Source organism: Hakea prostrata, chromosome 6 (assembly GCF_041222555.1).
Source record: "Hakea prostrata isolate BN-2017 chromosome 6, UWA_Hpros_2, whole genome shotgun sequence".
In the NCBI taxonomy this organism is placed as follows: domain Eukaryota; kingdom Viridiplantae; phylum Streptophyta; class Magnoliopsida; order Proteales; family Proteaceae; genus Hakea; species Hakea prostrata.
Window position 1 is genome coordinate 18,374,262 of NC_142605.1, and position 17,314 is coordinate 18,391,575.

At 39.2% G+C, this 17,314-nt stretch overlaps 1 protein-coding gene across 10 annotated transcripts in view; it reads right to left on the minus strand.

The window, feature by feature from the left end:
• Nucleotides 1–17,314, minus strand: part of HDA15 (histone deacetylase 15) — a 66,119-nt gene that overhangs the window by 41,398 nt on the left and 7,407 nt on the right. For all 10 annotated transcript variants that reach the window (XM_089158192.1, XM_089158190.1, XM_089158187.1 and 7 more), the window contains 7 exons: nucleotides 15,044–15,120; nucleotides 14,648–14,723; nucleotides 14,442–14,506; nucleotides 7,628–7,683; nucleotides 642–765; nucleotides 408–533; nucleotides 137–187 (listed from right to left, as the gene is read on the minus strand). In XM_089158192.1, the coding sequence (XP_089014318.1) occupies nucleotides 137–187; nucleotides 408–533; nucleotides 642–765; nucleotides 7,628–7,683; nucleotides 14,442–14,506; nucleotides 14,648–14,723; nucleotides 15,044–15,120 (575 nt within the window). The remainder of the gene's footprint in view (nucleotides 1–136; nucleotides 188–407; nucleotides 534–641; nucleotides 766–7,627; nucleotides 7,684–14,441; nucleotides 14,507–14,647; nucleotides 14,724–15,043; nucleotides 15,121–17,314) is intronic.

Consider the following 17,314-nt stretch of genomic DNA (forward strand, 5'->3'; position numbering starts at 1 on the left):
GGTGAAATGCAGCACTGGTGTTTAACCTTGCTAATGCTTCCACAAAATCTAGCCAAATACAATTCCCACTTTTATCAGCTTCATTAAAACAAATCCTACAAATGTTGAGTTTAGATATGCTTATGTTGTAGCTTACTGAATTGTTTGTGTAAAATATCTCTTGTGTCCCGTTTCCATGATGAACATCCTGCAAACAACATGGAATAAATTAATACTGTATACTTCAAACTGGAAGAACTGCATGCATACCAAAGCATTCTCAAATCTAGATAGATGAAACAGGCAAGCAAATGAGACCATTGCTCAAGACATTTGTCCAATTTATAAATGATATGAGGACAGGTCGGTGCCCAGATGATGCGTGAATGGGTGCACCACAAAATGAAACAAGGATGAGTTTACATTACCCAATCAACAATGAGGACTTTCTTGGCACCCGAACTTTGAGCAGCCAATGCAGCAACTGCAGCATTATTATGAAGACAGAACCCCATGGCTTGTCTGACACCCGCATGATGACCAGGTGGTCTAACCTAAACCATGAGAACAGTTTAAAGCTAAGGGTCAGTGTTGATGTACAACCATTCCTCATTACCATCAAAACCTGAATGATAGGCTCAAAATATAGAAGTTCGTCATACCAAAGCAAAACCATTCTTGGCATTTCCAGTCATAATCGCAGAAGCAATATCCGCACACAACCCTGCTGCAAGCCTTGCAGCAGATGCTGAGTGTTCATTAGCATATGTGTCTGCAGTGAAATAGCTGCAAATTGCAGTCAACAAAACCAATGTCAAACTCTAATGGTCCATCCACAAACCAAAAAAAAAATTAGTTGCATAAAAGCACCAGATAACATAACCAAGATTTAAAGTATTGGTATCAGGTATCATAACAGTTCAGTATTTTAAGAGACGTGTCATATCATATCAGATCAGGTCAGAGATACAAATCAACTGGTGCAGAATTGCACAGTTTTTGCCAAAAATACATATAAGAATGAATAAAATTTAACTTAGCAACGGAAAAGGCAATATACAGCCACTTGATCATGCATAAACACTAAAACTAGGGAAACAATATAACAATGAACGTCATATATCTGAGTAGATGTAGTGCACATATTTTTCCAACAAGGGTTGGAGCTGTTTTTTTTAGGAATACACATATATACACATAGACAGCCAAGTCACAGTCACTAATTCATGCTTTTGGAGGAAAAGGCATGGATTTGAGATTCCAACTCAAATCATTGCAAATAGTCAACGTTAATGCATCTATATGCTTAGTTTTACCCAAATTCACAGATTTATAGCAACTCCCCCCCCCAACCCCAACAAAAAAAAAAAACCTTGAACTGAAAACAAGATTTCAAGGTAAAATAAAAACGACAAGTTTACAAAGAGTACATAGCTTTTCTTTTGTTTCCATTTTAATCTTCAATTGTCACCTTGTTGATGATGCAAATGTTGAAGATTCTTCACTAATGACCATTTTCAAATCCAGGATGGAAGCTCCAACAAGATGTGTGGAAAAACCAAGCCAGAGGAGGAGATCTGAAGTTTCTCCTAGGCTGTGCAATCTGTTTTATGACTTTTATCCATGAAAAGGCTTGCTGGTTCATGTCCTGGGTCAAAGGGGTTTAACTTAAATGTATCAAGAAATATCAGTACAAGTTGTATCTTATCAAGCCATACCAGCCAATACATCATGATATGTATTGAGGATCTCATATCAGATAAATCAGCAACATGTATAGACTGTAGAACGTATCTAACAATACCGATGATCCATATTAGAACAATAAAAAAGCTGCTTATCATTGTTGTATCATCTGTATCATATCGAACCATATTGGCCAATACATTTTGATAGTTTGCTACACTTATGTTTTCAAAAAAGATAGAGAGACGTCTCTTGGCCAATTCTCACACTATTGCCTCTTAACTCGTCAACATATCATCTAATCCCAAGTACCACTACAAATACATGTTTGGGATGAGGCAAGAGTTGATAAGTGACGTCCAAACTATAATGGAGAGAATGGAACCGGATCCATCCAAACAGGTAATCATCAATTCAGAGATGAGATTGTGATTTGTTAGAGCACTAGTGTCAGTAGGTAGTGACTTAGGATAATTTTGTCATTTTATAACTTGGGGGTAAGGTAATTCATCATATTCTATGTTTTAGTTGGTTACTTATGTATGACACTATGACCTTAATTGAACACCACACGGTTGGTGCAACTGAATACAACAACAACAACAACAACAATAACAATAAGCCTTGTCCCAACTAAATGGGGTCGGCTACATGGATTCTTGCCCTCCAATCAGTTCTGTTCGAGGCCATGCTAGATACAAGGCCTAAGCTATACATATCCTTTCTCACCACTTCTCCTAAGGTTATCTTAGGTCTACCTCTAGCTCTTCTAGTTCCTTCAATATGGATTATATCACTTCTCCGTACAGGAGCATTTATAGGTCTCCGTTGAACGTGGTTGTGCCACCTCAAACAACTTTCTCTAAGTTTATCACTTATGGGAGCAACTCCCAGACCAACTCTAATATGATCGTTTCTTATCTTATCCATCCTAGTTTTGCCACTCATCCATCTTAGCATCCTCATTTCTGCTACACTGAGTTTATCTATATGATTCTTTTAACAGCCCAACACTCTGCACCGCACATCATAGCTGGTCGAACAACGGTCCTATAAAATTTTCCTTTAAGCTTTAATGGAATACGCCGATCACATAAGACCCCGAACGCACCTCTCCACTTCATCCACCCTATTTTAATTCTTTGGGAAACCTCATCTTCTAAATCACCTCTTTTACTTATGATTGAACCTAGGTACCTAAAACAATCACTCTGAGGAATCTCTTTATCGTCAAGTATCACCACCTCATCATCTGCCCAATCATGACTAAAGTTACAACCTAAATATTCTGTCTTCGATCTACTAAGTTAACAAACTCACCCAACTTGACTGTGATTGCATGTAAAGTGCTCTCACAGACATATTCTGGCACTAAGTGTGAGCGGAACTAGAGCACTTTCAACCTCATCCACTCAAAGAGCCATAATTGGGTGTGAAGCATTTAGAGGACCTTGTCTACATGCATTATAATATAACACTCAGGGAGGATCATATAAGACAAGGAATGGACGACAATAATAACATGATTGAGTTGTCTGACATCTTTTAATGTAGAGGATGATGATGAGTACCCCTTATATGAGTGGGTCAGGGATAGAGGAGAGTCGTTGCTAAATGAGTAAGGAGGTCGTCCTAGTAGACATATTGCACAGTAGATGGGGGCTAATGCAGATGACTTCTTAGCCCAAGAGGGGAGAGTGCATACACAATCTGCCCATTCATTCATGCCACACCCTAGTGCATCCATGAACAGTGAAGATAACCTAGAGTTTTCCAACACTAAGAATGAGGCCACTGGACCAGCCCAAGATGATGATGAGGATGAGGATGACGATGGTCATGGTGGTGTTTGAGAACCAGTTGCACCTCAGCCCAGCAACAACCGCAGAGCAAGTTTTCAGTCGCTCGTGCAACGTGGTGCTCCATCTAGACCCAGCAGCAGTTGCACTACGAGTTCTCGGGCGCAATGGAGGTACCAATAGCACCAGAGGCACCTGCACCACAGGGGAAAGCATCTTCATCCAATTCAACATGTGCCACAGGAATCACCAGCACGTACATATAACTGTCGCAGCGGCAGTAGTCATAGAAGTAGACCTCCTAAAGATAGTTCTCAGATGGACATGGCTAGCTTGGCAAACTCCATGGGATCCATGAGCTTGGATGAGTCTACTAGAGGATCTAGATATTATAGTGGCATGGAGAGTGTCAAGTCTGCACCATACGGAGCTAATTATGGGTCTGGCTACGGATATGATCCATATGGATATGGGAGAGCATCATCAACATATCGTGGAGTTGGGGATCGACAAATTCTTCTGATGATGGCAGTAGTATGCAATCAACATATGGGTAAGGATTGTATCATGATGGAGTGGTAGCGTACATCACTGCAAACTCCATCTTTGGAGTTCCACTAGGCATTAATATCTAGTGGTCCAATTAAATCATGGTAGGGTACTTACAGCCAACTAGACCAGTTTCAGAGGCAATTGTCATTCTTACATCAGTCCCAGAATTGTTGGAAGATGCAGATTTTGAATCCATCCATCACGCCAGGGCCTCATTTGGCAATCGATGACTGCTCTTTTCAGCTCTTGCGAACAACCTAATAGGGGGCATCAATCAATGCGTATGTTCTGAGAATCCCTCTTATGGAGTATCTTCCCTTCTGACACATTTCCTAGGATGGGATATCTACATTAAGTGGATGATTCCACCCATAGCAACGCAGTGTCTTAATTCATGGATAGCTTCATGAACAACATGTTATGGCCAACTTTCATCCAATACTCGGAGTACTAGTACAAATAGGGGATGGATTCACCAGCACCAAGCAAGCACTCAACATGGAACTAAAGTCTAGGACATTGTAGTTGCTAGTTGGCCACTGTATTTTGTTGCCTTCTTGTAAATGTAATCATTCTATCAAACAATACATGTAATGTTGATGATTATATGCCTGTATGTAATACAGTTTGTGCTTCTCGGAACCAGTCATGTGTTAGTATACTTTAATGACAACTTTTCAGTGATTTTTAGGCAAACTACTAGTCCCGTTGTGCTTATTATGCTCTAGATACGTACGAGCAGAAAATCAAATGAAATGGAGGCCATATAAGGTCAAAGTATTGCTTGAAAAGTACCAGGTTTCGACCGAAAACCTTAGTTTCTAGCAAGGTTTCAAACCGAGATTGCTATCCTTGTTTGATACACTTACGCATAGTTATCAAGGCATCCCTTAAGTGACACTTCAGCATCCAGGCAGTCCTTGTCTAGTCAAAGCGACCATCGCTTTTTTTGAAGTCAATAAAGCGGTGGCTTTGTCGCTTCATCATCAGAGCGAGCGCTTTGATTGCCTAGCCACCGCTTTATTGGCTTTTATTTTTAAAATTTAATCTTTTTATAAAGAAAGATACTAAATCAGTGGTATGAATTATATGATTCTAATCTAAAGGTCTTTATTTGTTCTATTTCACATCAAATATAGAATCATTATACATAGAACATATCAATGGAAACTTGGGTTTAAAAACAAAATACAAAACATAAATTGAAGAAAGAATCAAAAGAAATTGAGACAGCTCCCTAACCTAACAGACAAAACTCCTCTTGTTCTCTCTCAAAGTCTTCTTCCTCACACCTGATGGAACTCCTCTCTACAACCAGCGATCGTCTCTCTCCAGATCGGCGCTAAGTGGTTTTCTTTCTTTTCTTTTTCTTTTTTCTCTTTTTCCTCTGCTAAGTTTATGTTCATTTTCTAGTTGTCGAACTTGCAGTGGTGAGTTGACTGAGTTCTCTACTTCTCTAGCTATCTCCGGTGACATACTTCTACCAATCGAAACCAAAGGTGGGTTTTCACTTCCCAGGCAATGCTTAATATTTCTTCCTCCATTCCTTCACTTCCCAGCATCTCTCACTTCCAGTCAAAGGTAAGTGAAGTCACCCCCCTCTTTCTCTGAAGCGGTTTTAATCTAGTCAGCGGAAGTTGCAGGTTTCTTCGGCACTGTCTTCTTCTCAGGCAACATCAGTTCTCTCTTTCTCCCCCCCCCCCCACCCCCGTTCTCTAATCTGAGTCTAAATTCTTAATCTTAAATAGTTAAGTAGTGTAAGTAGTAGATTTTGTGCTTAGTTCTTCAGGTTTTGCCAATCGTGCTTTGATGTTAGAACTTAGAACAGAATGGTTTCTGTTCAAGTGTAGTATATAGACATTTTGAGCAGTTTTAATTCTGCAGCATCTTAAGTCTATGCCTTTATAGTTTTTCAGGTTTCATATTGTAGTATTGTCATTCGATTTTGCATTCAATATGAGATACACTGCTGTATGGTACATGCGCTCTCTCTTTCTCCTTTTGAGTGTGTTATCGATTTTTATTCTGAATCAGGAGGCACTTGTTCATGTTGGCTAGATTGGGAAAGATACAGTATTGCAGTGTGCAGATATGAAGTTTGATTTGTGACTTTGATGTTGTCATGTTTGAAGTTAATGACTACGTTCATTTTCCAATCTTATATACTGATTATATGAATGAACTTTTCATTAAGTTTGCAAAATGTTTCACACTTAAATACTAGGAATTTTATGTAACTTTCGATATTTGAAACAAATATCAAAAAATTAACACTAGAACGCTTTGACCGCTTAGTTGGTGCTTTATTGGCGCTTTGCCACTTTAGTACCTTGGAAGCCCTCCATCGCCTTGGTTGCTTTGTCTCTTTGACAACCTTGCACTTATGTTTTTGTAAAAGATAAAGAGATATCTCTTGGTATCATATCCATCTCATGTTGTTTGATACACTTATGTTTTCGAAAAAGATTAAGAGACGTCTCTTGGTATCATATAAGGCAAACAAATATGTATCAAACAACATGAGACAGACCTATACTTTTAAACTCTGAATGTAGCTTAATCAGCCCTTTTAAACGAACTGACCTTTCACATTATTAAGCCTAGTTGTCAAGGTGTCTGGGCAATCCAAGGCAATAGCGAGGGGCAAAATATGAGTGGACACCAGCAAGGCAACAAGGCATCACATATGCGACCAAGGAGACACCATGAGCCAAGCGGTACAAAGCGCCTAGATGCCATGGCACTGCAGCGGCGACACTTTGACAACTGGACAGCTAAGATGAAGAGTAGGGCAAAAGAAAGGTCATGCCAAATGCACAAGACTCCAGCATACAGCAAGGGTCTTGGAAAGTCAAATGTACATGGCCTTACCCCCTGTTTCCAGCACTTGAACCAGTGACTAAGTGTTTAGCAAGCGAGCACTTGACCAACATGCCAAGCACAACCTTCTGACCTTCACATTATAGAAATAAGAAAATAACAGGTACGTAAAGAAACAAAATGAAACAGCAGTTGTAATCTCACATTTCCTAATACCCTCCGTCTGGAAAAGGGGGGAATTTCTCTGTCAAGGCATACTAATACCCTCTTTTTTGGTGTATTTGAAAGGATTAACAACAGGCTCTTCCAACCAAGTGCGTGAGTATCTGTTCAAAGATATGCAAGCAGATAAGCATTTAAAATACTCATCTGCCAATACTGGGAGATAATTAGACTTTGGAATGGAAGAGTGGTTGAAGTCTTCACAGGGACTATCGATGAATAAGAGACTACAAGAGCAAAGCTGTTTGCACCAACGACTGGAATAGATATGTTATAAACAAGTTGTTTCTTCAATACAGTGAAAGGAGATTAAGAAAATGTCACGACATGGATAACAGTCTTACGGGAGCAACCATGGCAAACAGGAAAGCATCAAAATATTATAATTAGATTGCAAATCCCAATGAAGAAACCATTGCACAAAGATATAATGACAAAATTCGATTTATAGTCTGATATAATGGACCTATGTCAAATGCAAAAGTACAGTAATTCTTAGGCTGATCAGAACCCAACTGGAGTGTTAAGACACAGAAACAACCTAGAAAGGTAAAGAAAATTCATGGTACCTAGAAAGTATGCGACTTGTAAGATCTACTGCTTCAATGTGCTCCAGAGAATGGACCTGAAAATTCCAAAACTAAGAACCCCAATTCATAAACACTGCACTCATCTGAAGCCTAAGTATTTAACTAGCATTCAGTGCCAAGCTTCATGTTTGTAATGAAAAAGAATGCAGCATTCCCTATCATCAAGCATGAATACCATAGAAATTCATGTGTATAAATCTTTTATTTTTACAGAAATTTGTAAAAATAATGATACTGGGGGGAGGGGGAAATCTTGTTCCAAATAAATACTGTTTATGCCTAGACACTCAACACATCGCAGTATTAGGCATATTTAACGCAGCCAATCATGGCCAAATAAGTGCCTTCTCCATTTTTATGATTCATTGATTCCCAATTCCAAAATGACTAACTATTAAGTTTGTATACAGCTTTGTAGAATAAAATTTGATTTTTTAAAAAATCAAGAAAAAATATTATCATGTACAAAATGTCAAAGAGGTGACCGTTTAATAAGGCACACAAGGCAACAAAGTGATAGCAATTAGGTGAAAAAAGGGCAAAAATTGCATGTTAACAAAGTGGTTCAAAACAAGGAGGTTGAAAAACTGCCTTGCCGCCTAGGTGGATGCATTGACAACCATGGTCTAGAGTTGATAGATGTAATGAGGAGAAAGATCAATACTACATATATATAACAAACTAGATGGAACGGAGAAAAGGGGGGAGGGAGCCAAGGTATTGACAACTCACAGTTTGGTATACAAAAGACCAAGTAATAGAAGTGGAGGTGGACATAACAAGGGTCAAAGACCTAGCAAATGATGTGGTTAATGATAAAAGACTTAAAGATATACTTTCCTCAATCGAAATAGGTCACACACCATAAGTAAGAAGGCTGTGTTGGAAAGAGTTTGTCAATCAAATACAGATGCATTTGTCCCACACAAACAAAAAAAAGTACGGATGCAACACAAGTAGGATTTAATAAAATTGAGTTTGGCATACTCAAGTCAAAACCATTGAGACACCCGAAGGTTCCAACAAGGCAGCATGAAGATCCCCAAAAACAAGTAGAATTGGATGAGAAGTTACAATTATGGGACAAATGGATGGAATAATGCAAGGTTCCAACGTCGTTTTTTCATGTTTCAGGATCGTTTTGAGGGTGTTTTGGGCATTTTATTATTCTCAATGGCATTTTTGTAATTTTGTGTTTTTTCATTTTAGGGTTTCTTGGCACTATAAAATACTATTTTCTGAGTCTTTTGAAGGCAGCTGAATATTGTTATTTCTGAAGAAACTTTTGAGAGACAGAGTTCTCCATTATCAATCCAATCTTCTAATTTGGCCTTGATTCACTGTCGTTTCGGCATCAAAGTTATGAACGTGTTTATGGAGAGAAAAACAAGGATGGGATCTCAGATTTAGACTTTAAGGTAGCTTATAGTTTATCCACTGTGAACACTTCAAAAACAAGGGGGGTGACAAAACAAAAACAAAAACAATCAAACAAAAAAAAAGAGGAACATTAAGCGTTTAGTTACCTGTAAAAGTGGACATAATATCACCCAAACAGATGACTTCCTAAGAAGATCCAACAAGTTGTTTTGTAAAGACTGTAAGGTCAGGGAGCCCACCCACTCAACAAAAGGTTAGATGGCCTAGGGGAGGAGCCTTATTATGCAGAATCATTAGAGAAGGGACCTTAACTTCTTTTGCCCTAAAGCAAGATAGTGGAGCTTAAAAGGAGATGACTTGAATTCATCTATTGATAGATTGATCAAACCAGGTAAGTGGGAGTTGAAGACGACAATAAAATGATGTGGAAGAAGATGACGACTTGAATTAAGAAAGTTACCAAAGAAGTACCAGGGGAATTGAAAACTAAATGTCATGCCCCCAACGGAGGCTTGGTATTGGGATGATGAGGTCAAGCAGCCATAAGGACTAGGATATCTAGTTCTAAGGCATGGTAAAGTACTAAGGAGGCAAAGGATCTAAAAAAGGTAGAAATTTGCCAAATGAAGATAAAAAGGTTGTGGGAAAGGTAAGGTTGAGGAAGTATGATGTGTGTAACAATCTGAAAGACAAAATAAGGGGAAATAACTACCTTTAAGATAAGATAATCAACATAAAGTAGAAGTAGAAATTCTGAATATATAAAGGATGGTGAAACCAGGGAAAGCCAACCAAAATTCCAATAGCAATGTGCCAAGAGCTTAGAAATCTCTTGTTTAGCCCGACTAACAAAGCTATTTAACAAGATTATGAACCAAAGAAAATAACAGAGGATGAAGGAAAAGCATTACAAAACCAAATTACAAAAATAAAGACGACATTCAGAGCTGCAATAACCAAAGAGACACAAAACTAGCAAGTCAAACAAAGAAGTTATGGGAGAGGGTTATTGAAACACACCACAAAAAGAAATGTTTAGCCCGACTAACAAAGCTATTTAACAAGATTATGAACCAAAGAAAATAACAGAGGATGAAGGAAAAGCATTACAAAACCAAATTACAAAAATAAAGACGACATTCAGAGCTGCAATAACCAAAGAGACACAAAACTAGCAAGTCAAACAAAGAAGTTATGGGAGAGGGTTATTGAAACACACCACAAAAAGAAATTATAATTTTGGATACCTGATTTGGCTTCAAGCCAGGAATATCCAAGACAAAAGCTAGATTCTCACTTAGAAGACTAACCAAAGATGTAGATAGGGGAAGAAGGAGATTAATATGATCTTTATTGACCTTTCAAAAAAAAAAGGCCAAAGACAGTCCCCAGAGGGATAATTTGGCATATATGCTGGTTAATGGGGTTACGGATGGTCCTTGAAGTATGATGTGTGTAACAAATCATCCATTTCAGACTAAGGCATTTGGATGCTCCAACACATAGGAGCAATTTGATAGTTTATTAAGAATGAAGGAACCAAAGAGTCAAGGGCAGACCTGAGAAGTGGTGAGGAAAGACTTGCATAGTTTAGGCCTAGTATCAAGTACGACCTCTAACGGAGCTGAATGGAAAACAAGGATCCATGCAGCCCACCCCATTTAGTTGGGAGAGGTCATGTTGTTGGTGTTGTTCCACAAATGAAGCTTAATGAGGGACATGTATCATTGTAGCTTACCCATTTAGTTGGGTAGTGACAGCCCTATTATGTCGTACAGGAAAAAGTCTTTTGCATGAGACACAAGGAAAAGCTTACATGTGTAGACAATGGCCATTTCTCATTCAGATTAAAGATTGATTTTCATACATGAAGTGCACTATGTCTCGTGTCTAAGGCTTCAGTAATCGGTATGCAACATAGAAGACTTAGAACCTGTTTGGTAAGACTCCAGAGTGTCTTTACCATCCTCAGCGTGGTTTGAGCACAGAAATGGAGCAAAAACTGTTTGGTAAAAAGCAGCCCATTTCTTGTGCCCAACGATGAACCCAGTCGAAAATAGCCAAAATCGAACTCAGCCTCAGTTTCGAGGTGCAAGCATTACATTATTTGTTCATCCCAAGACTACTTCTCTATTTTGCAGTCCGTGAAAACCCAACGCCCACTTGTCTCTCTTGCCATTCCTGTTGCTTGTGGAACCAAACTACACATAACCTCCTTTCCTGTTCTTCTTCTGCTTCACCCTGGTTTTAAGAGGAAGCAAAATCCTAGAAATAGCACCTTCATCACATACTCCTTGAATAGTTTTGATGGCAAAAGGAAACCCAAAGCATACAAAGTATCTGCTTACAAGAACTCCTCCCCATAAACAGGTGTTGGCTCCATAAACCCTAAAAGAATAGCAAAAACACATTGCACTTATTTATTTCTGTTTACATATTCCGCACCTGGACTGGGAATGAGGAGGGTTCAGAATTATAAGATTCAAAAACTATTATGACTGCATGAATTACCAAGAAGAGGGATTTGTTGATTGAAGATATCACATCCCACTCTTTTTTAAGCCCCTTTTAGAATCCCATTTTGATTCCCCCAGCATTTTTACTAAGTCTACAATTCATCACCCAGCATTTCAATGCCAGAAGTAGACTCTCTCTCACATCCACTTATTTGAACCTAGAGAGAATTACCAGGGGAAACTAGACAGCATGACCAGGGAGTAGCTTCAGCCAGGAACAGCAGTCGAAAGACAAATACAACATATTGGGGTTTTTTTTTTTACATTTTTGCAATTGAGATGATATCTAGATACCAGACACTTAACCATGGTTAAAGAGCATCCTTTTAGAGAGGAGATGAGAAAAGATGATCTCCTTGAAGAACAATGTTCCTATCATGGAATTGTTACCAAACAGGTGGATTTTTATCACCTCCAGTTCTGACACCCTCATGTTTCATCCAGTTGACCGTTAGATGATGAACACCTGTCTTATTCTAATCCTGTGGTTGAAAATTTTACAATCCTTAACCATTTCATCCCTAAATATCTTCACTCCTCTCCGGGTTCTCTCTGCCTTTTCCCTCTTCTACTCCGGCAACCCCTGCCGACGTACACAGGAAGTGATGTTGTCAATATGAGTTTGTAGGGTAGCGGAGTGAGCAAGGTTCCAGTCGTAGGCAGAGATCTGACCGCCGTGAGCAATCCAGACGGAGCCATCGCCGGCAGAGGCCGTGAAGGAGGAAGGGATGCCGTCGGCTGCAGGGCAGATGGTGGAAACAAGAGAGGCGGAGTCATGGCGTACTTGAGGCGTGATTAAATGCCGTAGTAGATGGCTTCATCGACAAGTTCTTGGTTGGAGAAGGAGCAAGCGGCGGAGGCAGGGAGATGATTGGAGCAGAGAAGAGATAGTCCACAAAGAAGATCTCGGGATCTCAGTCTATGAAGATTGGATAGTCGTCACCACCGTCGTTGTCTCGTGCGGTGAGGGTTGAGAGAAGTGAGTCAATGCCGCCTACTCGAATCGTTGAAAGCGTTGTCTCAAACAATTTGCCATCGACATTGAGCTTAATCTAGTCGTCCTAAAAGTCCTTCCATTATGACTAGAAAGAAAGAGAAATTGAATTGAAGACGTGCAGATCCAGAGACTCCAGATATTTTGTTCTCTGTTAAATAATAGATTTGACTCGATAAAAAAGTTTCAAGATTCAAGAAACATTAGCTTACTGATCTCAGATTGTATGCAACCACCAAAACCTAATTGAATAACTCAAGCATCACCTTTGCAAAATGTTTCCTTTTCATCTTTATTAACAAGGTTTTTCCATTGGCAGGCATGAAACCCCTCAAACCCTTCATCCCTTGCATGTTACAGGGGTTCCTCAAGGGCATCTCCCTGTGTACGTCAGCAACGGTTGCCACTTGCCAGAGTAGAAGAGGGAAAAGGCAGAGAGCGCCCGAAAAGGAGAGAAATTCTTTAGGGATGAAATGGTTAAGGATTGTAAATTTCAACCATAGGATTAGAATAAGACAGGTGTTCATCATCTAACAGTCAACTGGATGAAACATGAGGGTGTCAGAACTGGAGGTGATAAAAATCCAAAACAGGTACTCGATGTTCAAATCTCCCTTGTAGAAACAAACCCACCCGATTTTTAACATGGCCCAAAAATTCCATAAACCCTTCTCTTTTTTTTTTTTTTTTTGGGGGGGGGGGCTGGATATGCAGCCAAAATGAAATTTTAAGAAAAAAAATTCCAGATCAGGATGAATAGCAATATAATAACCACATTCTTAGTTCCAAACCATAAAATTGCAACCAAATAGTGCTGTAAGATGGCTCATAATAAGAAGGAACATCCAAATATGGACACGCAACACTCTTTAATCTTTTTGACTAGCATAATTCCAGGAACCATACATCCTTGCAAGCAGAATACACTAGCATGACTGCATGAAGTTTGACGAAACAGATTAAGCAAACACATGGACACACGTGATGACCCAATTGTCAACATAACTAACATCAGTCAATGGTAATAGCTCTTTCAGTTTCTGAAGTATACAAATTGGTATATAGATCTTTTAGCACTCCCTTCAAGCCACCTATCCTCCGAAAATCACATTTCCTTCCATTACCAACCTGAAACTTAACACCTTGAAGGCTTCAATGAGACAACCACCTGAGAGAATATTCTTTCAAACCCCACTTGAAGAGGATCTCTAGCTTATTTGCATCCTAGACACCTGGGCCCACCCTTTACATAGACACAAGCACACTAACCTCCCCGTCTCAATTCAAAGAAGCTTGATTGGTGCTTGGGACGTTGGCAAAGTTTCAAGAGAGCAAATCAGAGCCCTTGAGATTTGAATCCAAAATAAGATGGATAGTGTCACACTTATTGGAGCTTAAAACATGAAAGGCATGCACTACAGAGGAATTTGGAGTCAACAGTGAGTAGGAAAGATAAATGAGAACACAGAACCTTACAAGATCTCCATATACTGAGACTGCAAAAATAGGAAGAACCAGATGTCTGATCCTCACATGGTAGAAATTTGAAATTTCATACTCACGGCCTCTAGGTTCATGGTTAAATTTCAGGTCATATTCATGGACAGTATGCCTTTCAACATAATTCCATGATCACTCTCTTTTCTTTCTTTTTTTCCTTTTATTTTTTTTTTGGGGGGAGTGGGGGTGGGGGGGGATTTTAAGATACATGATTCAACAATCATGGCACCAGAAAGCTAAAGGGACAATATTCTCCTTCTAAGATACAGCATCACTTATGAAATTAACCTTTTAATATATGCTCCTTCCAACTCACAATGAGGGGAAAGTTACTTAAGAGGAACATGTGAATATGCAGGACTCAACCTCCTATGTAGCATTCATAAAAGAGCAGGTAACTGACCGGCTGGAGCTCCTCACGGGAAATTTCTCTGGCAGGAATTGAGATGCACCTTCCAGGAAATATACCTGCAAGACTCAGAGATATGCAAGTTACCCACCAAATAAGTTGAGGAAGGAAAACAAATAAAGATAACCAATGGCACAGCTTCATCCAGATAATTTTTTCCCACAAAGAAGTTTAAACTGCCAAAAAGGGCATAGAACAACCAGCAGTGGCAAGGCTAGCAGCAATAGCACGAAGGCGATCTGGTCTTTCAGGATGAGGATGGGTCTTCATTTCAACCTGTTCAACCAAAGCAATGACCCTCAGAAATACCTAGCAGTTAATAATGGGGGAAAAAATACAAAAGGATATTCCTCAACCCATCCAACCTCCCAATCTCCCCTTCTAACTTTTTGTGGTTTGGAGAAACCCAGCCCACAGGGGGGGGGGGTTCATAAAATACACGACTGCCAAAGAAATATAGCTTAAGCTAAAGAACTGCCAAATTATGCAATAATATAAAATGTTATAGCTTAAAGAACAGTTGAAAAAAAGGAACCTAAAAGAATGTAGTGAGAATCAAAGCATTAACTCAAAAGCTACAAAGGCAACAAACATACTTCTGAATGAAGCAGCATTCTCTCATCAAAACCGACTACAGTGCAATTGTCATGGTCTGGCTTTTGCGTCACTGAGCCTATCCACAAATTTCCACACAAAAAGTTTCGAAATTAAATTATAAGTCATGGCATAGGAAAAACTGCATTGAATATTCAGAAGTGATGTCCCAGAATTCCACCACAATAACACATTAAAATCCTAAAAAGCAACATGTTTAAAGAAAAATGCTTCACATTAATCCTTAAGAGTGTCCAAAATGCAAGTATCAGAACTACAACAGTGGACTCACTGGCAGATACAATTGAGCAGATAAGAATTTTCCTAATGAATACACACACACACACACACACACACACACACACACACCACAAAAAAAAAAAAAAAAAAGAAGAAGAAGAAGAAGAAGAAGAAGAAGACAACAGACGGGAAAAAAAAGGATCTTGAATTGCATGAGAACCATATCAGAATCTTGAATAGAAAGCTGGTTAGAATTTTCATTTCCAAATATCAATGGAAGAAGAAGCAACAATAGCAGCAGCAAGAAGATAAAAGGTAATCAGCCAAAGCATGTCATGGGAAACCAACATGATTCAACTAGAATGCCCTCCATGACATTTCACTTTTTCCCAATCCACCAAATAGGCTCATTATGATGCTTTTTCCATGGATGCATTTCACTTGGAACCTACTTGAAATCCCTAAATCAATTCAGTAACGGACTAATTAGCCAAACAGAAATAGAGCTCACCTACATTTTTTTCTTCTATAAACCCATATAGGATGCTAAACAAAAAAAGAGAATTAAAGGGATAAAGGTCTAATGCCCCTAGACATCTACATGATTAAACTAGGGCTCTTTCTTAACAATTCCTCTTTAAATCCTACGACTCAAACCCAAAACAGTAGATCACCAACTCCAGAATCCAAGTCTACCGTTCACCCAGTTGTCACCTTATTGCTGAATATGCCAAGACCCAGAAGCTGAAGGAAAAATACCTGGACTAAAGAAAAAATCCCAGTAATATTGGAAAATACTTGGGAGTATGACAAATATACCTGCACGAGACTTAGCATGATCACCTAGGTTTGCACTAGTACCGCAGCAACGAGAACTAGTTCACCATGAGACCTGAGAGAGACAGCATACAGCGGCCTGCCAATTAGACCACTGAAGGTTCCCCAACAAGAGATGGCCTGGTACCACGGGGTATGAAAGATTGGTGAAGCAACGCAAACATAGTCCCACATCGACTAGGGAGGAGATCCTGTGCTATTGATAAAGAGTAGCCACCTCCACTTGGTATGATGCCCACCGGGCCAAAGTGGACAATACCATGCCAAGGGAGGGGCTGAGTTGTTACACCCGCTACAAAGATAACTGCAAATATGCCCAAGCCCGATAATTGGGATAGGAAGCTCCATCAATTACCACATACCCCATTCCAAACCCCAAGAGTATTTATGGATATAATTCTAAATATAAAACCTACTGAGCAAGCATGAAGTATGGAAGAAAAAATTCAAAGCATGCTTATTTTGATCAAAAAACTAATATGATTACTTTCTATCCTTGACACGATTCCCATATCCTGAATATGAATCTAACCCTGTTTTTTCTATGGCTCCCTTTTATTAAATCTGTTTTGTTCCTTAGAAGTATTGAATCAGAAAGCGTTCTGTTTCATACGAGGGTTTCAACGACAAGCACCACAAATTTGTCAATAGAATCCAGTGATTTGCAAGTATAAATCAGGTGCTCATCTGGTAGTCCACGCTCATCATCTCTCCCATAAACATCAGGAAAACTGATATTTTCATCATTGCACCATATCGCCAAATTACACTATGTTGACTGTCATGTGTCGGTCTCAGATCGTCTATTTATATTCATTTTTTAATCCCTACTGGAATCAGATTGCTATCTGTTGAGAGCAATGCATAAAACCATTGTGTCAAAATGGAACTCATAAAAATAAAGAGGAATGTGAGGGATTTAATAATAAATGGAACTAATAAAAAAGGAATTGAGAACCACGATAGAGAGAAGGCGGCAGCATGGGTCACTAGTATGAGTGAAACCCATGCATCGAGCCTGCTGTCTCCCAAATTTTATGCAGTTCAGGTCCTTGTATGAGGAACTAATCCAGATGATATTGACTTGTAGTGTTTCTCAATAGTATTCAAGAAACTTAAGAGGGTTTGTTGTTGGCAAAGGGAATGTTGTTTTTGACCACTGCTTCCCAAGTTACTTTAAGAGTGTTATAAGAACC